The sequence below is a fragment of the Uloborus diversus genome, chromosome 8 (assembly GCF_026930045.1).
Source record: "Uloborus diversus isolate 005 chromosome 8, Udiv.v.3.1, whole genome shotgun sequence".
In the NCBI taxonomy this organism is placed as follows: Eukaryota; Metazoa; Arthropoda; class Arachnida; order Araneae; family Uloboridae; genus Uloborus; species Uloborus diversus.
Genome location: NC_072738.1, coordinates 30,175,206 through 30,195,751, shown reverse-complemented (window position 1 = coordinate 30,195,751; position 20,546 = coordinate 30,175,206). Strand labels below are relative to the sequence as shown.

The 20,546-nt window shown below is 34.4% G+C and overlaps 1 protein-coding gene across 1 annotated transcript in view; it reads right to left on the bottom strand.

Moving 5' to 3' along the window:
- The window catches only part of LOC129227526 (macrophage mannose receptor 1-like), a 147,018-nt gene that overhangs the window by 18,298 nt on the left and 108,174 nt on the right, over positions 1-20,546 (bottom strand). The window contains exons 10-16 of the mRNA XM_054862101.1: positions 19,976-20,143; positions 18,449-18,490; positions 16,285-16,451; positions 14,280-14,451; positions 9,578-9,718; positions 3,765-3,887; positions 63-214 (exon numbers count right to left, since the gene is read on the bottom strand). Of these exons, the coding sequence (XP_054718076.1) occupies positions 63-214; positions 3,765-3,887; positions 9,578-9,718; positions 14,280-14,451; positions 16,285-16,451; positions 18,449-18,490; positions 19,976-20,143 (965 nt within the window). The remainder of the gene's footprint in view (positions 1-62; positions 215-3,764; positions 3,888-9,577; positions 9,719-14,279; positions 14,452-16,284; positions 16,452-18,448; positions 18,491-19,975; positions 20,144-20,546) is intronic.

The window sequence follows — 20,546 nt, the reverse complement described above, 5'->3', positions numbered from 1 at the left end:
GAGAGAGAGAGAGAGAGAGAGAGACCTTTTTACATTTTTGAACTGAATTCAATCTTACCAACCTTCATAGCTTTGAAAGATGGCTCTCCTGGTGCCCAATTAGTGTAAATTAGCTCTGAATTGTCGATCCAATAGTATGCTCCACTTACTATGACGTCAACCAGACCTATCCACGCATCGTCTTTAAGGTCTTGCAGCAAGTACGCTAGGAACGCTGCGTGGAAAAAACATTTTGATGAGTGGAAAGTTTTAAATTTGCATGTAACTGAAAGGTTAAAGAAATAACATATAACGAGGAGACTGTTGACGTTTGAACTATTTTTTAGAACCTCTGTGACAACAATTTAACAGCAAACGTATTGAATAATGTACTTAAAATAAACCGTCTTTATCTTTATCTTCATCTTTAGTAATAATGAAACTGAAAGTCTGTACGTCTGTTATGCGCATAGCGACTAGAATGTTCGGCCGATTTTCATGAAATTTGGTGCAGAATTAGTTTGTAGCATAGAAGGGAGCAGCTCGAAGCGATTTTTGGAAAATTCGATTTTGTTCTTTTTCTGTTTCAATTGAAAGAACATTTTACCAAGCAAATTATCGTAACATGGACGAGTAAAGTATCATAACGTGGACGAGCAAATTACCATAACATGGGCGAGCAAATTAACTCAGCCAATTTGGCGAGAAATTCAGCATCCATTATTTGTAAATATGCAGGTGCACCAAATGATCTTTCAATCTTTTACTACGGGCAAAGCCGTGTGGGTACCGCTAGTAGCTATATAACTACAAATAGATAACTTACATTGACGTTATCGGCATTACAAAGAATGTATCTAGAGGCAAGTCAAAAAAAAATCCCATTATTTATTTCAATCGGTGCTTTGTCTGGAGTGGTTGAAACAGTGACAGGGGTCAGTTAAAACACAATACAAATAATGAGAATCGTGAATTACACATTCATTTAAAAAGTGAAAATTACAGATGATGGTCTTATAATTAAATTACTAAAGAGAGTGAAAAAACATAGTTCCTTGAGACTTTAAAAATAACATATACTTATACTAATCGAAAGAACGAACTTTTCAGCGTAACACGAAATTCGTTTGGAACTTTCAACTTGATTAGAACTAGATCTACTCCTGCAGTTTCTAATTAATCTGAATTGAACTAGTTTTTAACGCCAAGAATTTTTAATATTAGATAGATTTAAATTTTGCCGGAAGACTTTGTTATTTTGACTTCAAATTTATCACCAATCTCAATCCCGCGGGATTTCGGGATCGTAAGGAGCCAATCTCGCGAGGTTGATTTTATTCTTCCAAAATTTTTATGTCCAATAGAAAAAGTTGCGATTTTTAAGAAGGGCGGCCTTTGTTAGATAAATCAGTTGTTATTACGAATTCCGTATATACCAAACCAATTGTAGAGTATTACAAAGTCAAGTCTCAATCAGCGACTATCGTTTGATACGCAAAAGTCAACTTTAAACAAGTTCAAAGCATCACTCCATGGAATGGGAAAAGAGTTTTTCGCAAACAATCGCGCGGCTTGATGTAAAAGCCAGATTAAATAATGTTGGACATTTAGCAAAAGGCCCCATAAAATTTCACTATTTTTTCAAATTTATTTTTTTCTTATGGCGGTTATGTTAGGGGTTTTTGCTCATGAGTTTCAAATTTCGGTCAAAAACGGTATTTGTTTGGTTTTTGTATTTCGCGATCCAATTTAACTTGCTTCATTAACGTTGAACATTGCACTAGATGAGTGCAATTGATTCGTTACAGCAAGGGATGAATACAGCTGATTGGGTAGCAGTCTCAGCAAATAATTTTGAATAATTTCGCTAACTTTGCGTCTAACTAGTAAAAGTAGAGGTAGCTTTTAAGAGTAAAGAAACAATTTTAAAAATAAAGAAACAATAAAAAATTCATCCAGTTTTTCAATTCCAAGTTTCTGTCACCTCTTTTAGAGACGCACCGAATATTGAAGATTGCTCAGCTAATTCATCCAACATAATTTTTAAAACACCACCACATTTATATCATTAACTTCAATGTTACACAGACATCGTCAGACACTTTCCACAGGTTAGAGAGAATAAGTAAAACATAATGTCAGGTTTTTCATTGCTTTCTTCGGATAAAAATATTGTGCACTTTTAATATGTTCAAGCTTTCGAGCGCATTCAGAGAAACGTTCTAACATTGCATTCAGGCTACTCCAGAACATTTTGCGCTCTGTAATAAACTTTCTCATTTTCTTCCAAAACCCAATTTCCTGGGTTTCGATATTTAGTGATGGTTTTAGAAAAGACTCACAATTTTTACTTATTTTCGCAATTGCTGAACGCATGAACGCTGATACCTCCCCCCCCCCCCGAAGAAGAAAACCAATTCATTCTCAAAAAAACACACCCTAATTTTATTACATATATTCTTGAATGACAAACCTACATTTTATCGTATGAGAAATAACGGTTTTCTTGCACAATTACATGAAGGTGATTAAAACTTCAGATGATACTTGCAAAAATATTCGTTATATGAACGGCAAGAATTGGGAAACGTTTGCATGGGAAACCTTTGCGAGATTGGAAATTCGCGGGATTTTGATATCAGTCCCGCGGAATTTTCCTCGCTAAATATCATGCGGGATTCGGGATCGGAATTGTTAACCCTATTTGGGTTTAAATACTTCTGAAAATAAGGAAATTCACCTAATCTACAAGAATGAGAATTATGTGCTTTTAATCTCTAATCTCAGATCAATGATTCCATTGATCCTAATGAAGTCTGACACCAAAGAGGAAGCATAAATTTCACACCAGTCCTAAACAGTTCAAGATATGATCAGGTGAATCCTGATGTTGCCGGCATTTAGGACAGAGAGTAAATCTTGTAACCTACAAAAAAAGTTAGACTTTTTAAGTGACCACTGGCAAGTCGCGACACACAAGACAGATAATGTACAACCACGGATTGTATGGAATTGGCAAACGCCCAGTTAAGACGTGTCTATCAGAATGAGGGGAAAAAGTAAAATGTCATGCGTGTTCAGTCCATTTGAAAGAGATTCTGCTTAATTTAGAAGCTAATATACATCTGCAAAAGCTTGCATCGCTAAAGACTAATAGAATCGTTCGTTTCCGCCTGTAAACCGAATACATACAATCCGTGGTCAGACAGCAATTGTGTGATTCAATATGGTAGTCCTTTTAACGATGGACAATGCGTAGATAGCACAGAACTTCTAGATAAACATATTTGAAACTAGAAAATCGCTCGTCATGGTATGACGGGTGAAAATTGTTTCCACATTTGAACGAAACAATTGCCTGTTTGGTGACATGTTGATAGTTGAAATTTTAACCCTAACTACAGTGGATTAACCCTAAACTCCAGTAGATAGCGTTAATTCATTTCGTTTCTTCATTCCCCTGAAAAGAGTCTTACCATTAAAACAGTTAAATAACCGGATCGAGTTCAGCCTTGTCATAATAAAGCTTTTCCTTGCATGTTAAACATTACCAAAACATATTATTAAATTCTCATGCCGTGGTGCGAGTTCCATTGTTGAAACTCGGGTTACTCGATCATCAGCCATTATTTATATGGTTGATGAATACGTGAACTACAATAGTACATGCATCAAAGAATGTCAAAAGACTTTGAATATTTTGAATTATGAGCAGACTAAATTAGGCGGTTTAACTTGATAATATTTTAAAGTAAGAAATATTTACGAAAGAAAAATTCTCTTACTTTGATCTTCGTAATGCCGAATGGAAACCAAATAACCACCTCTTGCATTGCAATTGGCTACAGCTTCTGACCAATTCGCTCTTTCTTGATGTCTTGCTCCCACAACCAGGTAACATGTATCATCTGAAAGGGAAAATTTTTACATTCGGATTCTGCACTTATAACCTCTTGGCGGCTATTTTTACCTAATTTTTTTTTAAAAACATATTTTAAGTTACAGGGTGACCAGTAATTAACACGCTGATGTTAAAAACTAATTTCTCTAAAACTGCTAATTCAAAAAAATTCATTTAAATTTTAAAACAAAGTACAATACATGAGAATTTGTTTGATACATGTTTCTTGTTTCTTTCATATCTAGCTATAATATGGCGCAATCGAATAGCAAAATTCTGCATCACTCGCTGAAGGGTCGAAGTTTCAATGCTTTCAATAACTGTCTGAATTGCAGTTTTCAGGTCATCGATGCTCTTGGGGTTTCTAGTGTTGTCTTTAATATAACCCCACAAAAAGGAATCGCAGGGGTTCAAGTTCGGAGAAAAGGGTGCCCAATTAATTCCCATAGTTTTGATTTTGGGTACCCTTAAGCCAAAATCCGCCCATTAAAGTGCTCTTCAAGCAGATCAAGCACTTCATTGGTACCATGAGGTGGTGCGCCGTCTTGCATGAACCAAGTGCTTTCAAAATTCACGTCACATTAAAATGCGGGAATAAACTGATTTCCCAAAATTTCCACATATCGATCAGAAGTGAATCTGCTCATTGTCTTAAGCTTAAACTCAGTCGCAAACTTTCTTTAAGTCACAATTGAGCTGTTGGTATTCGACGAAAAAGGACTCAAAAACGGTATATCTCGACATTAACTCTGAAAAAATAAACAACAAAAGCCTACTCAATGAGATACGCAAAAAAAAATAAATAAATAAATAAATAAATAAAAATAAAAAAAAAATGAAATAAAATAAAAATAAAAAAATCCACCAACGCACTAAATCTTACCGCCAAGTTTGGACTTGATACGCGAAACAGTTTTCGAGAAATTGAGATTTGTTTTCAACGCATTAATTACTGGTCACCCTGTTTAACACGTATAATTTTGATACGTGTTAAACAGGGTGACACGTATCAAAATCGCTCCCTTCCAAAAATGACTGATTCATTAGCAAAACCAGTGAAAAATAAACGGGCAGAGACAGAAATACACTGTGAATTTGCAATAGGCTTGGAAAAACAGTTAATTTTCAGACAGACACACCTGCAACCTCCTCTAAATAGCTGCAGCGCCATCTGTTGAGGAACATTGTAACTAATTTTGAAAGTTTGTCTGTCTGAAAATTTACTGTTGTGCCGAGCATAATGCTACAGACGATATATTTCTATCGCTGCCCATGTAGTATTTATTGATTTTTCAAAAGTATCAGTCAATTTTGGAACACCCTGTATTATCTTCACGAATTTTTAACGGGACTGCGGAGTCGGTAGGGCAATATCTGGCTCCGGATCACTTTCTCCAATATCAGCCCACCTCCGCACTCTGTAAAAAAAAAAAACGAAACGTTTCTGATTATTTCCGTGGAACGCATCAGGTTTTCACAGGATTTCATCTATTTCGCAGTAATATAAAGTATCTTCGCAAAAAAAAAAAAAGTTTCCTGAATTACTAAAAGCTGCACAAATGCAAACTTTTCAATGGCATGAATTTTTTTTTAAATAAGTATATCAGTTGTATCACAATCATGATCTGTGCATCGTTCCGATTGACAAAGCCCCCAAATAAGAATGAATAAGTTATAAGTCACTTGTCAAAAAGTTCGGAAACGTTACTGAGTATTTCCGTGTACCGTTTTGGGATTTCAACGGTTTTTATCCTCTTCCTGGATATATCAAGTATCATTTTCAAAACGTTTTCTGAGTGGCTACAAGTTGCAGGAATGCAGATTTCTCTCTGTTGTAAAAAATATTCATAACCCACAGTTTAACGATTAACTAAGAGTAATTATAATATGTATCGACTTAGTATCAAATACGGGTTAACCGGACTGTTTAAGCTCCCAAAGGGAACGAAAAAGTCTTTGAAATACTTAGCTTTGCAAGAATAGCAATCGTTACTTGCAATTCTGGCATAGCTTTGTCGCTCCTCTATTAGATGACTGGCAATTTAGGTGGAATGAAGCGGATACTGGACGTAGAGTCTCCGAATTCTTCCCCACCGTTCGCTTTTCTCCCCGAATTAAAAGTAGATTTAGACAATTTTCCTTTCTGGCCATGGAGTGTTCCCACAATATCTTCACAGATTTAACCTTTCTGATTCTACTAATTGTTCTTGCGGGGAATTAGGTTCTCCGAACATTACATTTTTTTTCTGTCCACTAACATCGCATTTGCATATCAGACGTAATCATAGTCTTTCACTCAATAAAAACGTATTAATTGCCTTTTCACAACATCATACCCGCATCAGACTTAACTCGATTTTCAGTCAATTGGCTAATGAAGGCTTCATGTTTCAAGGCGTTGACTAATACACATATTTTTTCTTTTTCCAATAGTTAATACCGTATAAATTCAGGTTTTTTTCACCACTTTAACACGTTATCTTCTGTAAAGCAACAACTCTCTAATGTAGTTTATGTTTAATTGTACCATTGCAAAGCTTTTATGCATTGGTTTTGTCTATTTTATTACATATATTAATGTTAAATTACCAAAATTTTTGTCAAGAGCAAATCAAAATTGTAGCATATAATAATGCATTTTTTCTGTATTTTTATGTATTTAAATAAAGTTCCTCAGAGATCCGCTTGCTCGGATTTGAAACCAATAAACCGAGCAATTGGTAGGTGCGGGTGGTCTCTTAGGGTGTCAAGTGTCAAGGCATAGCTTTGGCCATGATTGCAATACTGCTTACAGAGCTATCATATTATCCCTACCTAAGCTTACTTTAAAGTTTTAGAGACACGACTGGGGCTTTAAGCGGGAAAATTTTTGGATTTCTCAGGATAATTTCAAGAAGGTTACTGAGTTTTAGGGGAAAACATTCCTGGTTTTTGCGAGATATGTTACTGGCTGAAATTGGGCACATCAGCTGCCTAATATTTTCCAGGAACGTTTCTGAATCGTTTTTAGTGTATAGCTTCAGCTTTGCAAAGCTAGAATTGCAGGCGGGGGATATACTTAGATCCTACGTGCTATCCTGCCTTAGCTTTGGCCATAGTTTCATTAATCGTTCTGGTGTAACGCTTCATTAATGCTTCTGGTGTTATTGTTCTACCCAGTAAAACCAGGGTAGGTTTTACTATGTAGGTCAGGAAGGTTCTAATCAATTACGTTAAACCTACCTAATTTGTATAAAAGCTCCCGAGACATAATTGGTTTTAACCACCGGGGAGATTGTCAAATTCTTCAGAAAGTTTCAAGGATAATTTCAGAAAGGTAGCTGACATTTAGCGGGAAATGTTCCTGTTTTTTGCAAGACATGTTGCAGGCAGAAATTGGGCACAGCAGCTGCCCATTATATTCGAGGAACGTTTCTGAATTGTTTTTACAGTGCAAGGCACTGGTAGAGTTGTGGATTTAAGGGGAAATAACTGACTCTGCAGCCCTGGTTTTTGAAACCCTGCTTTTACTTTTAGCACCAACCGTACAATACTTACAAGACAAATAAAAATTGCACGCAAAATAAACAAAATATAATAAAAGACATCGAAATCAAGAGAACAACATTCTTTGAAACCCCATTAAAAGCAAGTTCGAAGAAAAAAAAATAATCACAGCTTTTTTTTTTTTTTACAAGCAGTCAAAACAAAAAAATAACCCTCATTTTTGTCCTTTTTATTAAAATTATTAAAAATATGATAACAAGCATTTGTAATATTTTACCCCATTTAATTAGTCATAAATCAACACCTAAAACAAAGAATACATAATCACCAGTATTATTTGTTACCTTACATGAATAAATACCTGAAAAGTTAATACTGTAGTTCAACACTCATTCATAACTAATTCACGTACGCTAACAAAAAAATTAGTGGCAAGCGAAGTAGTTGAAGAATATGATTTGATTTTCATGAAGTTTTAACCGGGCTGCGGAGTTTGAATTCTAGAGCGGCATAATGACAAATTATAGGCGGATTCTGCACTTCGAGTTAAAAGCAATTTTGATTTAGATTTGTAATTTGGGACTTTAAAGAACGTTTTTAGCCGTGGAGGCATTCACTGTGAGGTTATTGTGGTCCGAAAAGCACTTTTTTTAAAAATTAATGTAAAATAGTAATTTATGAGTACTATCGCAAACAAATGTCTTTGAAGAACTTGGTTTAAATGATATTGAAATAAATAATTACATTTTGGATCATTCTTTTTTTTTTTTTTTTTTTTTTTTTTTTGTGGATTATCAAGCTACAGGTATTTAACTCGGTTTCGATTGTAAACCGAATAAGTGCAGTTAAAATGAAGATACTACGCTTTCCATATATTATCACAAAATTTGAATTTAAAGATATCATTGTTAGAGTGAGGGGAAGATTCAATTCCCCTAGAAACTTAGCCATATTTTTACTAATGCTGGTTTTACACCGGCTGTACTAATGTTTTACTCAGAATTCTACGCTCTCATTGGATGTGCACATTTTCATGAACACGGTCTGTAATTTCCTACATTAACCCCATCATTAAAAATAATTTTTGAAAAAAAAAAAGGTCTTAATTTGTTACTTTACTGTGACCTAAAATGGGACAGCAAATCACCTCCCGTAACCAAACGGTGGAAACAATTTCGTCCTGTACAGAAGTCGTGGGTTCAATTCCCACCGGTGATTGCGTATCATTTTCTTCTCTTTCCGATGTTAATTCGATTCTGACTTGTGCTATTTGTACCTTGTAATACTCACTGTGAATCAGAGTAAAATGCACTTTTCTCTGATTCTCAGTGAGTAACTACAAGGCACAAATGGCACAAGTCAGAATAATTTTACTCTGATTCTCAATGAGTACTACAAGGCACAAATAGCACAAGTCAGAATAATTTTTCTCTGATTCTCAGTGAGTACTACAAGGCCCAAATAGCACAAGCCAGGATGGAATATACATCGAATAGTGCCTGTTTTGAAAACAAAATTTGTTTCTGTTGGTGTGAAGCTGAAGAGACAGTTTACACAGCAGCGGGGTCGACGAAAGCGTATTTCATCGCCTCCACATCCGCACTGAAAACAGCAAAACTTCTGATTTTTAAGATACTGGTTTTAAACAACGTTACCTGCATGTTAAGCAGGGAAGCGGCTTTGCATTAGGATGGTTCTAAAAAACTTTTTTTTTCAGCTAGAGTCGAGGATACTTTCTATTTTTTAGACTTACTAATAGTATTATGCTGTAAAAGTGTTAGCTTCCTACTCAAATTTTAAGAGGGTGCCGGATGAACCCGTAATTTAACATTAGCCGTAGCATTAAAAATGCCACAAATTTAAAAAACATTCAATTTATCCAGCTGTTTTTTTATTTATTTTTTTGTAAATAGTTATTTTTTTTGCAATGTATACGCATATTACTAGTGTATATGGTATGTGTAACATTGCTTTTTCCGTTCAATCTATTTTTAACCCCCTTCCCATACTTTTGAAGTTTGGGGGAGGGGGTTGAGCTCCCTCTTTCAGTTGAAATAAGAAGCTAAAATTCTTCCAGTATATTACTGTCCATAAATCTAAAAATATTGAGGGGTGTCCTCGGAGAAATTTTTTTTACATGTATTTTTGAATCACCCAGGTATGCATGTTATGATGAGAAACTTTCGAGGCAGAGACATCAGATATACTTACGGTGAGGAACCCATCCTTTTTTACAATTTCCAGTTAGTGGTACCGGCTTGGTTGGTTTTACTGGAACAGTATGCGCAGTGTTGTGTCTTCTTTTACATATGAAGCTCAGACGAACATTACAGTTTTCAAGCTGCCATACAGCTGTAAATCAAAATAGGGCATCTAAGATATACATTCGCTTTATTACATGGTTTAGAACATTACAGTTTTCAAGCTGCCATACAGCTGTAAATCAAAATAGGGTATCTAAGATATACATTCGCTTTATTACATGGCCATTACATTCAAAGATTGAGATAAAAATCCATGGTATGTACTACAGGGTGTCCTGAAAAAGACAGACTGTTTTTAAAAATTTATAACAGGAGAACGGTTAATGATAAAAAACAAATTCTTGCAGAAAATTCATGTGGTGGACCCTAAATTCTCCCCCCCCCCCCCGAGTTCCAAATTTTAGTTCAAAAATGTTTCAATAGATGGTGCTGCACATAGTAAGCCAGTGAGTCAAAAAAGAATTGAAGGGATCAGTGGATAAAAACTGACATTTAAAAAAAAAATGAGTTTTGTTGATGGATGAAAGTTTTAAATGATTATATTTCATATAAGCTAGCATTGAAAGTCCTATTCTGTGTATTTCCAGAGATTCTGGATGATAAAGGTGTTATCTAACATAAAACCGTAAATTTTCTAGTGGTTAAAAGTGTTTACGTATGTTAACACCTTCATCCACTAGAGGGCACCGTTTTTCATAGCACCTTTTCGATTCGAACGTTGGCAGAAAACAGCTGTTGAGTTGATTCCTCCTGACTGATGTTTGTTTACTGTACTTTCTGAACGTGAGTACAGGTACTCTGTGCCATGTTAAGTGTCGTTTACAGTGTTCGTCTAAATTCAGTATTGATGACAGGACTTCCATACTAACTGAATTCAAGAAGCTAGATGTGAATGCTAAAAATTGTACATGTTTTAATAGTACTGAAATTAATAGCATTAAAAGACAGAGCACAAGTGCTATTAAAAGTAGGGCAGCTTCATACAAATATTATGTCACTTTTGACTGTCAAATTATAAATATTTGCAAGACAGCTATGTGCTCTTTGTATGGTATTGGGAGAAAAAAGCTTGATATCATAAAAAACAGTATTTCAAATGGGTTGTCAGCACCACTACCAGATAAAAGGGGCCATCACCGTTTAAGACCACACAAAGTGGAAAATGATGTGAAAGCATATGCAATGGAGCATATAAACAGTTTCCCAGCAGAAAGTTCACATTATTCCAGGTGCAGCAATCCTCACAGAAAATACCTTTCCCCTCTTCTTAGTATCTCAAAAATGTATGCTTTATATATTGAACGATGTAACGAAACTCACCAACGAGAAACCTTTTTTGTGAAAGAGTGGACATACAGAAGTATTTTTAATAGCGAATTTAACATGTCCCTTTCACAACCAAGTAGCGATACATGTAGCACATGTGATTCCGAGAATAATGATGAAGAATATGAAGAGAATTTCAAAGCTGCTTTCGAGTCAATTAAATTTGATAGGGAATACGCAAAAAGTAATAATGGGTACTGCTTTCATTACCGTTGATTTACAACAGATTATACCGTTGCCAAAATTAACAACATCAAAAGCATTTTACTTGCGTCAGATGTGGTTCTACAATCTAGGAATACATATAATTTACAAAAATGTAGCCAAAGTCACATTTTATACTTGGACTGAAGATCCCATCGAGGAAGCTCAGAAGTCTGTAGTTCAATTTTAACGGCAATAGAAACAGATGATGAGCTGAAAACAAAAGACGGTTTAATAATATGGAGTGACTCTTGTGCTGGTGAGAAGAAAAACTTTGCAATGATCTGCCTCTATCAGTTCCTTATATTGAAAGGTTATTTAAAATCAATTGACCACAAATTTCCAGAAAGATATGTGGTCAATTGATTTGAACATACTTATCTAGATTCAGATTGGGATTTTGGAAGAATTGAGAAGTTTCTTAGAAAACACGAAACGATATATGTACCAGACCAGTATGGGGATATCATCCGGGGTGTATCTCGAAAAAACAAAGTGATTGATATAACAAACCATTTCCGCCATACTGAAATGCTTGCAACAATGTTAAATTTGACAAACAAGAAGAAAAATTGTCCACAAGAGAAAGTTAGGGATGAGATCAGATGGATTCGGGTTGAAGAATATGGATCTTATCTATATAAGGAAAGTTATGATCAATCTTTACCATTTAAAAGAGTAAATTTACTACGAAACAAGAAAATAGCTAGTCCACTAAATACTAGTATTCGTCTTCCTAGAAAAATGGGTAAAACAGGAACTATAGCAAAGGAAAAAGCTCAAAATCTTAAAGAGGAACAAAAGTTTGTTCCAGAGGAACATCAATGGTTTTACAGCACTGTTATAAATGGAAATGATATGTAAATGACAGTAAAGCTTATAAAAAAGTTTGTTTACTTTATTTGGTTATTAAACCCAGAATATTGCAATGTTTTCTTAAATTTATAATTCAAAAAATGTGATTCAGATAGATGTTAGTGTATTTTATTACCATCATCCATTGACATGGTATGAAATGTTTGATCCGAAATTTAGTGGATGAAGGTGTTAACTACATAAAAGTGATAAAAAAACTCATTAATTGATGTTTTTCAGAGCTGATCATTTTATAATAGATATTTCAAACAAAAAACAAACGTTTGCTACCAAAAGAGAAACATTTTATCCATTGCATAAAAAATACTAGCTTTTGAACTTTGACTGCGTTTTTCTCAAAACAAATGATTTGTCAGTTAACACCTTTATCCACTGAGCCCTTCAATTGAAATTCACCGATTTTTCCTCCGATTGCGACTTGGGATTACAGCCGACGATTGTTTTGTTCTTTTGTTCATTATTTTCGAACTATTATGATGTAATTTTCTATATTTTTTTCTGATTTACGGGCTTACTATCTGCAGCGCCATCTATTGGAAAAATTTTCAATTAAAATTTGGAACTGCGGGGGGGCGGGGGGAATTTACGACTCAACACATGAATTTTCTGCAAGATTTTTGTTATTATTATTATTTACCGTTTTCCTGTTATAAGTTTTCAAAAATAGTCAGTCTTTTTCAGGACATTCTGTATGCAACTGTTTAGAAATCCGGTAAACCAAACAGAAAAATTTAACACGCGAATAAACGGAAAAATAGCAAACGATAAAAATTTTAGATGAGAATTTGTTTCAGACATGGCAGAAAACAGCCGATGTCGATACCAGTGATATCGATGAAAACCTGTAAATTATTCTGTTAGACAAAGTTGCATCAATCATAAATCTTCAGTTATCATCAGTAATCCTTACTGATATAACTGACTCCCTTAACTTTAATCATCATCATTCCCGTGTCATAATGATACTACACCAGCGAAGTGTTTTTTTCTCTCTATTTAACCTATTAAAGCTTTTCAAAGTTTTTATGAATTCTTGGTACATTCTGTGCAAGGAAAACTAGATCAAGTTAAGGAAATTTATTGGGCGAAATAAAACAAAATTAATTTTCGTGGAATTCATTTTTTCATTTGATGCATTACTTATATAGGCAGTTAATACTGTATCCAAGATGGATGATTTTTATTTTTGAATATATATAGTTTTCGTCTCATTTAAAAAAAATATAATATTTAAAAGTGTTTTCATGACTTAGTATCGAAGAAGTTAAACTTGGCCGAAAAGGACAGCACTGAATTTCTGAAAATTTAATTGCGATAAGGTACCTATTTTTTAATCAGGCTAACTTACATAAAAAAAACTGTTTTCCAAAAAAAATGTGTTTTGCACCATTTAACCCATAAAGAATAGAAAATCAAATAAATTTGTATACGAAATAATTTCTTTTGACCCGGAAGATGAAAAAAGAAGTAAAAACAGGTTGGCATAATTTTCTGATAAAAAGGATTTCTAGAATACAGTACTTCCTTCTGAACTCTTCAAATTTTGAAGAAATAATCAATGGCTATCATAAAGTTTTCAATCAAAAATGAAAGTTTAAAAAAAATAATAAATAAAAAAAATCATTTTTTTTCAATATTCTATGGATATATAAGAAAAGTAAGATTAAATTTTCGGCTAAATGTTACTATCAAGAACCCCAAATTTTCTTTAGTATTGCTTAATTATAAAGGAAAATATGAACTTATAAAAGTACGTACCTACATCATTATTTTTTTCTCCAGTGGGGCTGTGTAAGAGGCCTTTTGGCCTCTACCAGACCTAGTGCGCTCCCCGACAAGATATCAGTCTTCATGTGCCACCATTAAAGTGCTGATGCATGACACAAGTAGTTTTTGAAGCCCAGTTTCCACCAGATGGAGGCGCTTGGACTCTCTTTGATGCGAAACTGCACTAGGAATTTAATTTTGCCGAGGGAATTCAGAGCCAAACGAATACCCAAGGGATCTTTTATATGCCGCATGATCATACGACATAGGCGCTGATGATTTTCTGCATCTCGAAAATCCACCGTCTGGCTACCTCGGGTCAGAACCCGAGTACAAGGCGTAAAAGACCAGCACCTTATTATCACGCCACCAATCGGCCCTTAAGCTTCTTATTTTAAAAACCTGCTTCAATTATATATCCTATTATTTAAGGGGAATGTAATGGTTTGACTCAATTTATAGGTAGGTCACCTTACCGTCTATGTAGTGCATATTCGCACATTTCTTCAATTTGTAGTCTTTAGGCTGGCCGTCATTCCAGAAGGTAAAATCGACCGGTGTGCCATCCTCCCACTCAAATGTATCAGAAGTCAACGAGTTTAATCCGATCCATAATTGGAGACTGCCGGAGTTATGTTCCTCATATACCTAAGAAGGAAAAATTACATCAAAATGTAATTGGTCACCGAATTTGGTGACCGATTTTCAAACTAAATGTCTAAAAAGAGGTCCCCCCCCCCGCCTGGACATCCAAAGAATGTGTAACTTTTAGGCATAAGTACAAATACCGCAATTAGGATTCTAGCTTACAGCTCTTCAATCAAATAGCTCTTTTTTAAAATTACTATTGAAGTTGTTGTTTTGGTCATGAGTTGGCACTGCCATAGAAAAAATTTACTGTGAATGGGAATGCTCCATTGCATCATGATTTCAAAACGTATGACATTTCGATGCAATTAATCCAAAAAGCAGAAAAAAAAGATGCTTAAAAAAATAAATTTATGATTCACGAATGAACCTCTTGTTTTGAGTCATAAGGATACCGATTTGGGAATATTTGACTAGCAGCTGTCTGGTGAAACATGAATGATAGAACGAGTTGTAAAGTTTGAATGAATGGCAGCTCTGGTTATTTATTATTCAGTCAGTCGAATGGTGATCAAGAAAGAGAGCACTTTCAGATCCCTTCCCCTGCCCCAGGTCACTAGACCTAACAACATGTATTTTTTTTTCTCGTATGTAAAGGATACTGTATTCATAACTTCCTCAGCTGCTAATGTTGTGGAACTGAAAAATTGGGTCGATGCAATAACTGCCTCTGTGATTACGTAGTTTCCACAACGTATCAGGAGTTAGAGTAAATAGAAATACAATACAAATACAAAAGTGACGACCAGCAACAGGCTCTGGGCCCAGCTAGACTGGTCCTAGTCAATTTACAATCCCCAGTGAAGATCAATGCAATGGCCCTCTTAAAACTGTCTACTCCTTTGCTTATTACCACCTCTTCCGGTAAGCTGTTCCAAGGTTTCACTACCCTGCTAAAATAATAATTTTTCCTAATATCCATGTTAGCCTGAGATTTAAATAGCTTAAAACAATGACCCCTTGTCCTGTTTTCAGTGCTAAACTTTAGCCCCGTAACATCTTTCGTTTTAATAAATTTAAACAGCTGAATCATGTCCCCTCGGTCTCTTCTTTGCTCAAGACTGTACATTTTAAGCCTTCTGAGCCTGGAATCATAATCTAAGTGGGAAAGTCCACTTATTAGCCTTGTAGCCCGCCTTTGAACCCTTTCCAATACATTAATGTCTTTTTTTAAGATAAGAAGATCAAAACTGAACAGCATACTCCAAATGGGGTCTTACCAAACTTCTATATAAGGGCAGAAGAACTTCTTTAGATTTGTTTAAAATAGATCTATTGATAAACCCAAGCATCTTATTGGCTTTGTCGCTAGCAATGTTGCACTGTTGGCTAAACTTTAAATCCTGACTTATTAAGACCCCCAGATCAGTAACTTTGTCTGCCTGAGTAATGACTGAACTTTACAAATAATAACTTGCACACTTATTATAAAGGTTAAGGTGTGATACCGTTCAGTATTCAAGAGGAGGGTATACATCTTTAGGATGGGGACCTTTTAGAGGTAGAGGGGTAGAACATCTTCAGAATGATTTAAGTTCGTAAAAAACAATATTCATTTTTGTGCCATTTTTACTCTTAGAAAGATACACGTAAGAATCCCACCTAATATTTTTGATTCACCCAGTATTAATTTGTTGGATTATTTTATATTTAAATTATTTTTTTGAATTTAGCAGAGGCATTATTTCATTTTATTTTAGCTGTTTTGTTCTTTAATTGGCTGTTTGTTTCAGTTGGAGGATTACTTTTTAGTTCACAGATTACTTTCCAACAGCGATAAATGCATTAAATCGTCTATGTTCCCCTATTCTGCACTGTAGTCATGTTTCTTACCAATTTAAGCAAAAACTCAAGCTCATCAGTGTTGTGAACGGATGCAATTGAATATCCTTTGTCTTCGCAATATTGCCGAGCTCTGTGCCAAGAGTACGTTTCATTGTGAACAAAGTAGCAGTGGCTGTCAAAGTGGTGGGAACGAGTGCCTCCCTCACAAGCCGTCACTGAAATGAAATTAAACGAGTTGTCAGTCATTCTGTAAGGAATAATTGGTTAATAAACAATGAGCTAACAACTTTAGTAATCAACAATGTGATTTAGTAATCCTTAGCAACAATTTTAATAATCAACAATTGGTTAATCAACAATGGGCTAACAACTTTAGCAATCAACAACGTAATTTAGTAATCATTAGCAAATAACTTTAATAATCTACAATAGGTTAATCAACAATGAGCTAACAACTTTAGCAATCAACAACGTAATTTAGTAATCATTAGCAAACAACTTTAATAATCTACAATATGTTAATTAACAATGAGCTAACAACTTTAGGATTCAACAACATAATTTAGTAAACCCTAGCAACAACTTCAATAATCAACAACTGGTTAATCAACATTGAGCAAACAACTTTAGTAATCAACAACGTAATTTAGTAATCCTTAACTACAACTTTAATAATCAACGATTGGTTAATCAACAATGGGCTATCAACTTTAGCAATCAACAACGTAATTTAGCAACCTCTAGCAACAGCTTTAATAATCAACTATTGGTTAATCAACAATGAGCTAACAACTTTAGCAATCAACAACGTAATTTAGCAGCCCCTAGCAACAGCTTTAATAATCAACTACTGGTTAATATAAAATGAGCTAACAATTTTGGTAATCGACAACATAATTTAGTAATCATTAGCATCAACTGTAATAATTAACAGTGAGATATTTACATTCTCACATCAATGATTAGATTTTTGAAAAATTGGTGAAAAGCAATCAAAATGAAGTTATCTTTCAAAAAAAAAAAAAGTGGAAAAAATACTGTATAAATCCCTTTACATTGAACTTCAAGGGACCATTAACTTTGTTTGCTTTAACCGGAGTTTCATTGAAATTGAACTCGAGCAATCTAGTGGCAATTAAAATGGGACCGAAAATTTAGTTCGTTGAGACAAATAATTCGTTGTATTGATATTCGATGTAACCAGATTTTACAGTACTAACAAGACGCACTGCATGATTTCAAATAAATTGTTTATCTTTGTGCGTCCGAATAAAAATAATAGCAGGCACGACTAAAGGGATTTCTCGCAGACCTTTCATTCCTACGGTTTTTTTTTTTTTTTTTTCATTGAAAATAAAGGGAATGCCATTTAACCTAGCAACACTTTTTTGAAATTATCATTTCCATTTGTGCCATTTTAGTGTTGTTATACTTTTTGTTAACAATATATTTTGTTCATGATTTCGGCCCCTCCACAGTAAAGAAATATTACTTGGTAAAGTGTAAATTTGCAATGAAAATTGTTCAGCTATACATCTAAGTAAAAAAAAAAGGCTTTTTTAATGTTTAAAAGAATGGAGGAAAAACTAGTTTTGTCTCAGACTCGATTTTTTTGCACTAATAAGGGTTTTCATAGTTCGTGATTCGCACTAAGTGTTTGGACAAGAGTCCAGAGACTTTAGTGTGGCAGGTATTAGGAAAACTCGTGTAAGATTTTAGATGAATGTGAAAGACAGTTAATGTTAAGAAATAAACAAGCATTTCAAGTAGTATGCCGGATGACTTCCATTTCATTTTAACTTTTGTATCCTACTTGCTAACTTTCCCTCTTGGGTTCAAACGTTACCACAACAAATGTCACACTGAATTCAGGAGTGATTAAACGTAAATTAACGCTGAAATATGTGTGAGTTTGTTCTAGGAGTGCAGAACTTGTTTTTCTTCTTGTAAGGAAATAAAAACAATCTAATTGCAATCAACGCTTATTAAATCACAATGAATAAATACCATTAGCATTCTGTGAATCATTCTTCTATCGTGTAATGTGAGTTAGAAAATTAATCGTAGTCTTTTCTATCTTAGATGTATATTTCTGCTTACAATATAACTACGTCATGTAAAAGTGGCTTGTAAAGTTACCACAAAAAAAAAAAAAAAAAAAAAAAAAAATGCACACAACCCCAAAGGAAGAAAGTTCTGTAACAATACTTACGAGGTATTTTTGTCGGCAAGACAGGCGTAGTAAGATTGACCTCTGTAATAAAAGCATTTATGAATAAGCACGTATTTTTGCATTAGACTTTTAAAAATTTGTATGTGTGTCTCAGAAAAGGTAAAAAGGTAAAATATCATCAATCAGTGAAAGAATAAAAAAACAACGCAACATTACAAGAGTCAAAAAAGTAAGCAATCACCCTTAAGTCCGTGCTACATGCAATGTAGATTTCCCTTTCAATTTAAGCGACTAGTTTCCAATATATATATATATATATATATATATATATATATATATATATATATATTTTGTATTCGTTCTTCAGAAGAAAAAAAATATTAGGAAAAAATCAGTTATTTCCTACTTAATTGGCATAGTTTGCCTTGATATTCTTCTAATAATATAGCTGCCAGCTTAGAAAAATAAAAATTAGGAAGACTTATGACTAAAATTGGGGGAACTTTGCATAAATAAATTCAGATTCAAAAGTTTGCATGTGAAAATGATTTTTTAAATATAACTAGAGATTTCTTTTTTGAGACTGTAAAGTACCCAAGATTCATCATTCGGAAATCCGGCAAGGCTCTAAATTCGGAAAATAAGAAAAGTATGCATCTTTCAGTTTAAAAAAAATGTTTTAAAAGAAGAATAAATTCCTTTTTGCTTATAAGTAATAGTACGCATTCCTTGTATCAAACAAAAATGTAAGAAGCTTAGAGAAAAATCAGGAACATTTTAACGTTAGTTTTGGGAAACAAAAGTTTAGAAAAGGAGGAAAATTATATAGATATGTTTCAAAGTTAAACAGATATATTCAATTTTCATACTCGTGTCTCAAAAGGCTTCGTTTTAAGGATAGCAATAGTTTCATGGATGGGATTTTCTAAAAGTTCTAGTCACTGAAAAATCCCTTTCTGGGAATTTTTGTTGTTTAAATGAAAATTTGGGAGATATTACTTCACTAAGAGACTCCTCCATCTTCTCCATTTGCTCTCCAACCCCCGAGTTAACCCAAATTGCCTGTTCCTGAATAGAGCAAAATACCGGTTGATCCAAAAGTCAAGGCCTAAACGGATAGGGAAAAAAACGGATTTTGTCTGGAAATCAACCGAAAACAGTTCTGTTGGTGACCAATAGATGGAGCTCTCGGATTTCTGATCTAGGACCATGCAAAGCAAACGAACGTTATAAAAAGGAGCAACGGCAGCAGGTAATGGTAGCCGAAGCTAATATGCATTGAAATGCTGTCCAAAGTGGAGAAATCCCGTTTAATTAAACTGTATTATATGAATTATGGAGAAATAAAAAGCTATAGCGCCATATGTTGGTTGAAAACATAACTATTTCTGTTTCGTTGCCACACAAAACACTGTTTTTTTTTTTTTTTCTTTTTTTTTCTTCAATTCGTTCAGTGAAAACAGCATCTTTTTATCTTCATTCGTTTTCGAATTATTCAATTTTAAAGTTGGTTCCCCCTGTTGGTTGGACTTTTGGATCACCCTATACATTTGACTAGGTACTTACGCTTCGGTGCTTTGCAGACAAACCAACTTCTCACTCCACATAAACTGGAAACCCAGTGTTTGTTTTTGGCGTCCATAGCTACACACTTGAGAGTTTTGTCCTTGTCGTCTGGGTGCCCGGGGGCCCAATTTTGGTAGTCCAAAGGACTTCCATCGCTCCAACGGTAATCTGCACAAACATATCTGTTAGATTACATGCTGATTTCAATGCAGATAATCAAATGCATTACAGTTATCCTAACTATAAAATCTACGGAGAAAAGAAATACTTTTCAGCCAGTGTGCCCAATCAATGGCCCGCGGGCCATAAGTGACCCCCGAAGTTTACATATGTTGCCCGTTTAAAACTTCTTTTACTGCGCCCAGCAAAATAATGATAGAATTAGTTGGTCAGAGTTGCCAACACTCATGAAATGCCATGAAATATTCACTTATTACAAGTAATGGATTTAGCAATGCCATGGAAAATGTAGCTAGGGATGAAAAATGGCTCGAAAATATATTGATTTAATGTAAACAAAAAATGAGAAAAAGATGTTTTGAAAATCCTATTACAACAAAAATTACTGCAA